General features: G+C 44.8%; 1 protein-coding gene across 1 annotated transcript; it reads left to right on the top strand.

Annotated features, from left to right (window-relative positions):
- Positions 1 to 487: 487 nt before the first annotated feature.
- LOC119319995 lies at positions 488 to 1,364 on the top strand. Its single transcript, XM_037594145.1, has one exon. The coding sequence runs from the start codon at positions 553 to 555 to the stop codon at positions 1,159 to 1,161; it is 609 nt and encodes a 202-aa protein (XP_037450042.1). The 5' UTR covers positions 488 to 552; the 3' UTR covers positions 1,162 to 1,364.
- Positions 1,365 to 10,581: the final 9,217 nt, after the last annotated feature.

Consider the following 10,581-nt stretch of genomic DNA (forward strand, 5'->3'; position numbering starts at 1 on the left):
GGCTTCAAAGGAGGGGAATCTTCATTTAGCATACACAAATAAGCTACGGGGAAGGTTTGAACGTTCGATTTCTTTGATGAGTCATTTTCTTTGTCAGCGGCGCTTCTAGATGCATGAATTAAAAAATGTAGACATATAACAACAGTATATGATCGAATTTTTCATATCATATTGATTTCAACAATATAAGACGGACTAAAACAAACAAAAAATATGTCACTTCACTAAAAATTACAGGAGATCACAAAGAAAATTGTAGCATGAGGCTATAAAATGCTTTGAAATTTCCACTATCCCACGTAATTCCTTTAAGCAATCCTACAATCACTAGTATAACATACGAAATTCCAAGCACCCCCTATAACGAATTTCGAAATGCCACTTGTGGTTGAAATCCTCCATGTTCTCATAATTTGTTTGTTCTTTAAGAAAGCAAAAATATCTCTCGCATTGCAATACGAGGATAACACATGCGCGGCCTTCATTCTTCTCTGATTCTCTCGTCTTCCCACGCACGGACGAACGGTCACAACTCACAACCCACACTCCCACATGCCACAGCACTCCAAGCAGGCGGCCATGGAGTTGCTCCTTCTCCCTTCCCGTGCCACCGTCTCCCGACGGCTCCAGCCAACCGCCCCACTCCGCCGCGCCAGCGCGGCCACCTTCCGGCCGTCGGCCAGCTCCGGCAACGTCGAGGCCACCACCGGCGCCACGGCGACGACGTCGGCAGCCAAGACCGGCCAAGAATGGCGCGCGGGCGGCCGTCAGGGCCAGGCGCGGTTCGGGCTCGACCTGGACCTGTCCGAGGAGATGAGGCGTGATATGATGTGGCGGATGCTAGCCTTCCCCGCGGCGGCGGTTGCGGCGGAGGCCGCTCTCCTGTGGGCGCTCAACAGCGGCGTCGACGCGCCCGCGTGGGCCGGCAAGGCGGGCTCGGCCGTGCTGTTCGCTGCGGGGCTGCTCGGGTCCCAGTACGGGTTCTTCTCCTCGAGGTGGGACGCCGCGGAGACGGGGTCGGTGGTGGGGTGGAAGCTCGCCGCCCGGCACTGGAACGCCCTATCCATGGCCAGGGGTTCGTCCATGGAAGAGGAAGATGAGGAGGACGACGAGGAGTGGGAGTGGGTGTACGAGGAAGACGAGGAAGAAACTGACGATTAGTTGGGTAGATACCGTCTGTGATAGCAAGGTAATTGGTTGGATTAAACCTTGTACTAAAATGCATGTGACAGTGCCCGGTTTGGTTAAACCACATGCAGTAAATAGAATGGTTACATGTAGGCCTAGAACTACCACTTCGTTCTTTTCCTGTCATTTCTGTATCGACTCCTGTGAATATAGTCACCATACTTTTCTTTTTCTTACAACGTTCACAATTGACATATATAGGGAATATTTGACAATCTGTAAGATGAACAGATTCTAACCCTCTTCTTAAAATTTAAATTGCAGCCATTTCTAATATCTTTCAGTTTCTGTTCTCTGCCCACACGCTAAGGTATTGTTTGTTTGGGCTTCAGTTTCGACAGAATCAGTTAGGGATTCGCTGTGTTGGCAAAGCCGGTTCGACATAATCCCGTTTGGCGTTGAAGTAAACTAGGACGTGCTTCAGCCCAATATCTGAAAATAGCCCGAATCAGATTTTGGCTGGTTTTTCAATGACTGAATGTTTGTTTCAGATTCAGCCTTCTCAAAGCTGTATATTATTTCTAAAGCTGTATACTCTGTAGGCTGTCTTTCAAAAAAACTACTCTGTAGGCTGTAGCAGTCTTGACCAACATAAATAGTACATGGTAATGTGGTGCATCATACTTTTTTGACGAGTCATGTATACGTACGGCAACTTTTGTTCGACAATCATCAGCAGCCGTTGATTCAATTCCACGTACGAGTGAGATCACGTCGTACAAAAATAGTTCGCACTTTAATCGTATGCAGAGCAATTTCGTTTTCTGACTTCTTCCATCAAAATTTCTTACACTGAATAGTGCCGTACACAGATCATGAATTTGATGTTGCATACTCCCTCCGTTCTCAAACATAAGTCTTTTTAAAGATTTCAACAAGTGACTAGTACATACGAAGCAAAATGAGTGAATCTACACTTTAAAATATGTCTATATACATCCGTATGTATGTTATAGTCTATTTGAAATGTATAAAAAAACTTATATTTAAAAACGGAGGGAGTATGTTCTAAAGCGCAGCGGATAGAGGCGGTGGTGACGGGGCTGCCCCCACTAAATATATTCAATTATCAAATGTGTGTAAAATACCGTTGTTTTGTTTAGATGCCTACTTTCTTTGGAATTCTTTTCTTCGAGATAGCAACGTGACAAATATTCTTTGGACTCGGGGAAGACAACATCGCACATCCGAGCTACCTTGCTTCATATTTTGTCTACAAGATAGCAAGCGTGACAGAGATTCTTTAGAGTTAGAGAACACAACATCCCACATTAGAGTTATGCTGAATGGAGCGAGGTAACTGTTGTAAATATTTTTTTGACTAATCTAATCCACGAGTAAGCAGTAAACATGGCAAATACGGTATGTATCTCATACCTAAGCATGCTAGCACGTACAGTACATAGAATCGAAACATCTATGAACAATATATATACGGCCAGCACATGAACGATCAGATAGGGGATGAACGAGTCATACCCTCCGGTTGGCCAAGCCAACACGGCGGCGGCCAAGGCCTTCTTCTTGGCGACTTCGTCGTTGGCCATGGAGTCGATGTAGAGGAAGTAGTGGAAGCAGAGGCGGACGGAGATAGGGACGGATCGGGAGCAGTCGCGTCGAGATGCTCCTCAAAAACCTTATTATCGTTCTCCCGGGCAGGATCTCGAACGACAGGGTTCCAGAGGCACCTGCTCTCCCGATCAACCGTACACGCGGTCGTCGGGATGGGATCGTCGGAAGCAGCACAGAGAGAGAAACAGTAGAGACGGCTAGGGTTGTGCGAGAGGGAGTGAGTGAATTGAATTAGGGTTCACTCCACTGGCCAGTGCCTTCTTATATAGGTCGTCGTGTAGATGGGCCTGGGCTCAGGCCCATGACCGAGTCCCTCAACATCCCACAGTTCAACATCTCGGACAGTGGCACTTCCGTAAGCGACTCGTTAATTAATCCAAGATTAATTAACCATTCCTGACCGGCAAAAATAAGCCTCAGCTCGGCTCATTCCCGCAACATGCAGCGCACGCGCATCGTGACGAGGCGTGCGGGGGCGGGCGACGGAGAAGAAGGAGCGCTCATGTACATCTCTTATTTCCAAGCTCTCAATAGCAAGTGGTAGAGCAGCCTTTATAAAGAGGTATCACTCTTCTTACTATAGCAATATGGTGCTAAACTTCCCACACTTCCCACCACTTGTCGTGCACATAAATGAGCCTTAGAGATTAACCAGTGATTATTGTCTTATATGGGCCTAAGCCCATCCATAATCCATAAGTAACCACAAATATGTGCATGCGAGGAGCAAGAGAGAAAAAGAGAAAAACATTGACATTTGTTGTAATTTGGATGGATATTTCCTTTCAAAGATCTGCTTTTCATGGCAATGCACGGGCATTAAACTAGTAGAAGGATTGATGCGGAGCATCCCTCGACCATCCACATGGACATTCCGTCACCACCACTAGCACAAAGAGGACCAATGACAAGAGCTCGCGCACGTGCCATTGAAACCGAGATTAACTCTTTCCTCTTCGAACTTCATTCGGATTCACACGAGAGTTGGGTCCTACCTCAAATGGAAACGTTGTGCATTCTTAGGTACCAAGAATAATTCCATGAAGAAGCAAGGAGGGAGACCCAAGCACCTATATGGAGGAGGAGAGGGAAGAAGGGAATGAGAAGATCGAAGTTGGGGAGGTCCTAGACACTCCGGGTGCCCGGCCCCCGCTGCCTAGGCGCTGCCCCGGCCCGTCCCGGATTCCCGGTCTCCCCGCGTGGGAACCAACAACCCACCTCGGGTGTCCGGGCCATCACCCACGGGTGCCCGATCTCCTCCGTGGCGCCTGCCTCTGACCGGTATGGGTGCCCGGACTCCACCAATTATGCCTGCGCGCAATTAGGGTTAAAAGACCCTTGTACCCCTGTTTTCCTCTTATTTCGTCCCTAGGCTATAAGACCCCTCACCTAGCTCGTTTTTAGGGTTAGCAAAGTATTGGATAGACATTGAGAGAGCTTTGCTCATCTTCCCCTCCTCTTGGAGATCAAGACCTCCTAGGAGAAGAATCCTTGTGGATTTCAAGGCCTCCTCTTGGAGAAGATTATCATCAAGACCTCACCTCTCTTGGGAGTGGGAAGAACTTTACACTAGCGCTATTTTCCTTGAATTATTCTTGTATACTTGTGGATCTCATGTATGCTACTATAGTGGATGTGTGATTTGGGTTTGTTTGAGTGATTCTCCTCTTGTGTTCTTGTGTGTTCATCACTTTTTCCCCCTCCAAGTGTGAAAAGGTCTCACCTAGGGTTTCACCCTACAACATCTTAGTATCATGAGCAAGGTTGATTCACATACTGGAGTCCCTACCCCCCATTTGCTAGCTTGATTTTGTTGTTTTTCGTCCTAATTTGAAAATCCCCACAAAAATAGACCCTAAATTTTTTTCTTACAATTTGTTGGATCTTGTGAGATTTGGCTGTTTTGGTCCATGGATTTGTTGTTTCACTGGTACGCGTCGGTGCTGTACAAATGGTTTTTAACCCCTTTCCGCGACGGCATTTGGAACCGTCACCAAGTGAGTGACTGCGATAGGGGGGTCCTTCCCACACGACCCAGAAACCGTTGAGGATTTTGCCTCCTAGCACACACGCTTGGCAAAATGAGGTCGTGTGCGACCGGAGAGCGATCAAATAAGGTTAGACGTACAGTAGTGCTAAAAAATCAATTATACAGGCGAAATCATTTCCGGTCGTAAGTTCATACCACATAGTCAGTCCCCGGTAAACGTTTATGTTTGTATATACATCCCACACAGTCGCTCCAAGGAAAACGTTTCTGTTCGCAGGTACATAACACACAATCTTCCCCGTTAAAACGTTTGTGATAGCGTTTCCTTTGCACACGGTATTAATAATTTTGTGTTTGCATTATTGAATGCATCACACACGGTGCATAGAAGAAACTGTGTGGCAAAGGTTGTCCATCACACACAATTTTTTTATGTGGTAAATGTTTGTGCTAGGTATCCTAACGCAAACAGTTTTCAAGAGGATGTCGTGTGTGATTGTTCATTAATCCAACACGGTTTATTCCTAAAAACTGTGTGCGTTGCCTGAGGTCATCTCCCACGGTGTTTTCTAAATAACCGTTTGCAATAGAAAAACCCAAATAGCAGGCTAGTTATCCTATTAATAATCCATTTATTGATCTAATTGACATATTATATTAAGCACACAATATATTTCATTTTCATAATTGAAATACATGAGAGTACAGCATCATATAGTTTCAGCACTCAGCTACCCCATTACACAACTGCACCAACACCAAGTTTCACATGCAACATCTATAACCTTTCGAAATTAGCATCATAGACGGTACATAGACAGATGTATCTCATCTGGAAAACTGCTGAAGTAGAAGGACAATATTGAGCCTTCATTGATTTTGAAGGTCTTTGCAACTTTAGGCCAGTGCATGTGGATGATTAACCGTCCATCCTTCATCCTCTTCAGGAACACTTCAATATTGAACCATGGGTATTCTATGAATACCTTCCTCGCCTCTTGACCATACAGGTGGTTTGAGAGGTAATCATTAGTGAAGTGCTTTGGAAAGGCTTGAAAACAAGGATGTGCCTAAATATCTTCTCTATATTGGAAATGGGGCAAAGGAATAAAAAAGGCAAGGTATAATAGTTAGTACCATCCTGTAGTGAACTGATGTCTTCTTCATTGTTCAGACAAAGATCTTGTTGTTTTTTGTCGCTAATTTCTTTATCCTAATAATCTTTCTAAGTTTCTTGACTTGACCGATATTCATGGACAACTCATTTCCCCATATGCAAAAAGGGATGAACAGTGGGTCAAAACCTTTGACAGTACGACCTACATGTGCAAGACCAAATTGTTTAAAACCTAAGTATGAGAATGGTTCTTGCAATTACATAATAATGTGCTATTAGATAAAGGACCATGCATGTGCAAACCTCGATTGTAAACCTTAGTGCTTCCCATTTTTTCCTTGCAACACATATAAGGTAGTTAGTGATCAGGTTAAGTGAGGATTCCCATGCTATTAGTAAAATATGTTGATGAAAAATAAGCACATTGCAGATTCATCAGATTAATTCAAGCCACATGGAAAATCCATTTGTCCAAACCAAGCATGATTAAGAACTAGGAAATATAGCAATTGTATATGTTTTCCATGTATTAAGTGCAACCAAATTCGATTATTCCTCACAAGCACAACAATACAAAATTCTACCCACGACAATTGGACATTGCATTGCAGAATTGAACCTAGCAGTTAACTAAAAACCACAACAAATGAACCGAACATTAACTGAGCACCGCATTGCACAATATAACATACTCCTAATAGAAGATCAGATGGTTAACCAAACCAAGCATGCTTAACAACTTGGAAATATAGCAATTGTATTTGTTTCTCATGTATTCAGTACAGCCAAATTTGATTTATTTCTCACATGGTATACAATAACAGAATGCACCCACAACAATTGAACATCGCATTGCAGAATGGGACCAAACAGTTAACTAAACACCACAACAAATGAACCAAACGCTAACTGAGCACCATATTGCACAATGTATAACATACTAGAAGATCAAACTGTTAACCAAACCAAGCATGCTTGACAACTTGGAAATATAGCAATTGTATTTGTTTCTCATGTATTTTGTAAAAAAAATTCGATTTATTTCTCACATGGAAGACAATACAAAATTGCACCCTGAAGAATTGAACATCACATTTGCAGAATTGAAGCAAACAGTTAACTGAACACGACAACTAGTTAACCAAACAGTTAATAAGTGAGCACCACATTGCAAGAAATATAGAACATATACACTAGAGGAACAGATTGCATGGTAAAAGTAGATAGCACAATTCACTAGAATTTGTTAAGGAAAGGCCGTAGCTAGCAAACTGAACATGGGTCCTTAGTGAGCTAATAATAGAAGCTACTCCTCATTGTCGGAGATATCGATGACGATTGGCTCCTTGGACATGGAAGAGGGTGAGGCCTCCGCATCGTGGGTGCCCTCGTCGTAGTGGTGAGTTGCCTGAGCCGCTCCGGGCACCAACCTGCTGGTTGTCGAGTCGAGGTAAGCACATGCACGCTGAGAAAACACCTCGTAGTCTTCATCAAAGGCACCGAGGGTGGCCTCGAGAAAACGCCACGAACTGTCGTTTAAAGCAGCCAACCGCGTCGCGGCGTTGGTGCACGAGGCGTCGATGATGGCCTCAACAGTGAGGTGCGCCTCCAAGATCTGGGGGTCGGCACGAATGGCAGCCATTACAACCTCATCTGCGTGTGTGGCCGCGACTTCTCCGCTGCCAAATGCTCCCTGAGCTCCTGGCTATACTGCGTGCAACATGGCTTAGGGCGGCACTTATTTGGTGGAGGGGTCGGTGATTTGGGTGGAAGGTGTCGCGCCGGTGATCGGGGCATGTGGGATGTGGAAGGAGGAGGAGGATGGGGGTCTGGTGTGGATTACCTGCTTGGATAGACGAGGCCGAGCAGCATGAAGGAGGGTCGCCGGCGAGGGGTGGTGCTATAAGCAAGGAGTGAAGGTTTCAACTTGGAAAGGAAGGCTGAAACAAGGGAAATGTGGCTTTTGGTAAGGGGGAGGGGTGGGGAGGTAGATATTTTCGCGGAAGCCGAAAATTTTGAATCGATTCAGTGAAAAAACTGGCGCGCAAAGTGTCATCAGACACGGTTCCTTATTCAGAACTTTGTACGATATGTGAACATCACAAATGATTCAGATTGCTTAACCCGTGTGTGATGAGTTTGAACGTTAAAAAATTTGGTTCCAATTTCCCTTGTTACAGTGCTCATCCACGTCATTGCATAATTTTGGTACACAAAGAAGACAACAACATGCCCACACTATAGCCGACGCACCTTCTCGCGTAAACCGTATGCGTACTATACACCAACAGTGCTCCAGAATATTTTGTACTGCATCTCACACGGTTGGTGATAACAAACTGTGTGCGATCTACTTGATTCTTCGTCTTGATTTGAATTACATAATGGGGTCACAACTTGTAGCGACCAGACCTCAAATAGTCGGTAATGCTGACACGCACAATACTCGAGGATTTATAACAGAGTTGCAATCACACACTTATTACATCGACTGTCTTAAAAGAGAACTTAACACAATAATATGGCTTAAGGCCATCTAACAATGATAACAGCGGAAGTCTTGGAAGATAAAGTGAGTCCATCAACTCCAATGGCATAGCTGAGTGAACGACAACGACCTATGGCACCGTACTCGTCGTCTGAAAAGTCTGCAACATGATATGTTGCAGCCCGAAAATGGGTCATCACATGGAATATGTTGGCAATGTAACACAAAGAGTAATGAACAAGATAATTGCCATCACTACATGCAATATAAGGCTGGTGGAAAGCTCTATGGTTACAGTTTTGCATAAAGCCAATTTTTCCCTACAACAAAGGAATAAATTTATTTAACTATCATGGTGGTTGTTAAACATTGAGAAGGTTCCTCCAACTCAATCCCAATTAAGCATCATCATTTAAACCCAATCAAATTAAAGTTACTTTAGAGTGATGAGATCAACATGATAATGCAAGAACCAGATACTCAAGATGTCCATAACCGGAGACACGGCTAACTATGATTAGTTTGTACACTCTGCAGAGGTTTGTGCACTTTTCCCCACAAGACTCGATCTCCTCCGTTGGAATTCTCGCACTACATGGTGTTTGAGAAACAGATGACCGAGACACAGTCTTTCAGAAGCATTAACTCTTTACTCTGGGTAGACAGTACCAACCTACATCCCCTACATCTGCTAGTTCACCACTAAAAGAGGTCACACAACATACTCAACTATGCTAGAGCCCATAGTAGCTTGTGGCTGCACACGGAAGTTTCTAGCATGAATAATCTTATGATCCCTTTGAGCCTGCGTGGCGGACCTTAGGATGATCACTCAGAACCCCGGGATATCCTAGGATAACACTAGATTCTCCAGGTGCCCACAAGCAATCCACCCAGATGTGATTTTAAGTAGCCACCTTAAGTTAACCATTAATTAACAATACTCACATCTGTCATGGAAATACACTCACCCAATCCACGTCTACGAGCATAGCATAGCAATCTTCAGCATAACGTAGAAGTAACTCCCAAAGGTTTGATAACAAACAGGTAATAGATTCTACCTCATCAACTACTTCCCAATACCCACATGTTATTCAGATACTAACCATGCAATGTTTGAGGGTTGAATCTAATGCATAAAAACCGGGTAATAAAGGGATATGATCAAAGTGTTACTTGGCTTGCTGATGATCCGCAAAACCTAGAGACTCGTAGTAGCACGCTTCACACTCCGGGAATTCTATCGCAATCAAATAATAGCATACATAAGTACTCAACTTAAAGCATAGATAAAACTCAAATAAGAAGATCTAACCAGAAAGTTCAACTGAAGAACTCCGGTTGGCAAAAAGAATCAAATCAAACGGAGAAACGAAACTCAAACTACGAAAGAAACAAGATCCGATTACTAATCTGAACTAAAGTTAAATTTTACAGTACCAAAATCTTGTTTAAGTTGGTTAAATAGAAAGAGGGTTTCGAGACGAAAATCTAGGCGCTTGAATCACCTAATTCCGATAAACAAGCGAAAATATAAACTAAAACGAAGATCAGGGCTGAAATCACGATCGTAAATAATCGCGGAAAAACCCTGGAAAAAGAAAAACTGACGAATAGTCTAACGAACGAACGTTCACTGTCTGCGGCTAACGGGTGAACATCGTTCGTTAAAACGAATGTACGGACGAGCGTCCGCTAAATAAAATCAACCGATGAGAACCGGAATAAAACCGATCAAAAAAATGCACTAGGTTTTTTAAACCAGATTGGTTTTTACCTAAACCGGAAAAAAAACCGGCGGATCCAGATCGGATCGATTTCCGACGGGCGAGGCGGCGTCTCCGGCGGGACTAGGCGGCGGCGGCGCGGACTGGCAAGCGGCGACGGCGGCGCTAGGTGGCAGCAGTGGCGAACGGCGGCGTGTGGTGGCGGCGGTGGGCGGCGGCGGGTTCGAGGTGGGGGTGGGGGTCGGCGGCGGCGCTATTTAAAGACCGAGGGGGGTGATGCTTGGGAGAGGGGGCGCGACGGCGTGTCCGAGATGGACACGTCCATGGTGGCGGCGGCAGCGCTCGAGACTCCGTCCAGAGCCGGAGTGGGCGACGGTGCGGGGCAGTTGGGCCGACCCGGCTCGGCTAGGCCATTGGCCCAGTCGAGCACGCGAACTTTTTTTAATAGATTCCGCTAAAAATCCTAAATAAATAAAAATAAAAATCTAAAAATTCC

Source organism: Triticum dicoccoides, chromosome 6B (assembly GCF_002162155.2).
Source record: "Triticum dicoccoides isolate Atlit2015 ecotype Zavitan chromosome 6B, WEW_v2.0, whole genome shotgun sequence".
In the NCBI taxonomy this organism is placed as follows: domain Eukaryota; kingdom Viridiplantae; phylum Streptophyta; class Magnoliopsida; order Poales; family Poaceae; genus Triticum; species Triticum dicoccoides.

Excerpts from the sequence above, each read along its gene's own strand:
- LOC119319995 (XM_037594145.1), top strand. The coding sequence starts at position 553 with ATGCCACAGCACTCCAAGCAGGCGGCCATGGAGTTGCTCCTTCTCCCT.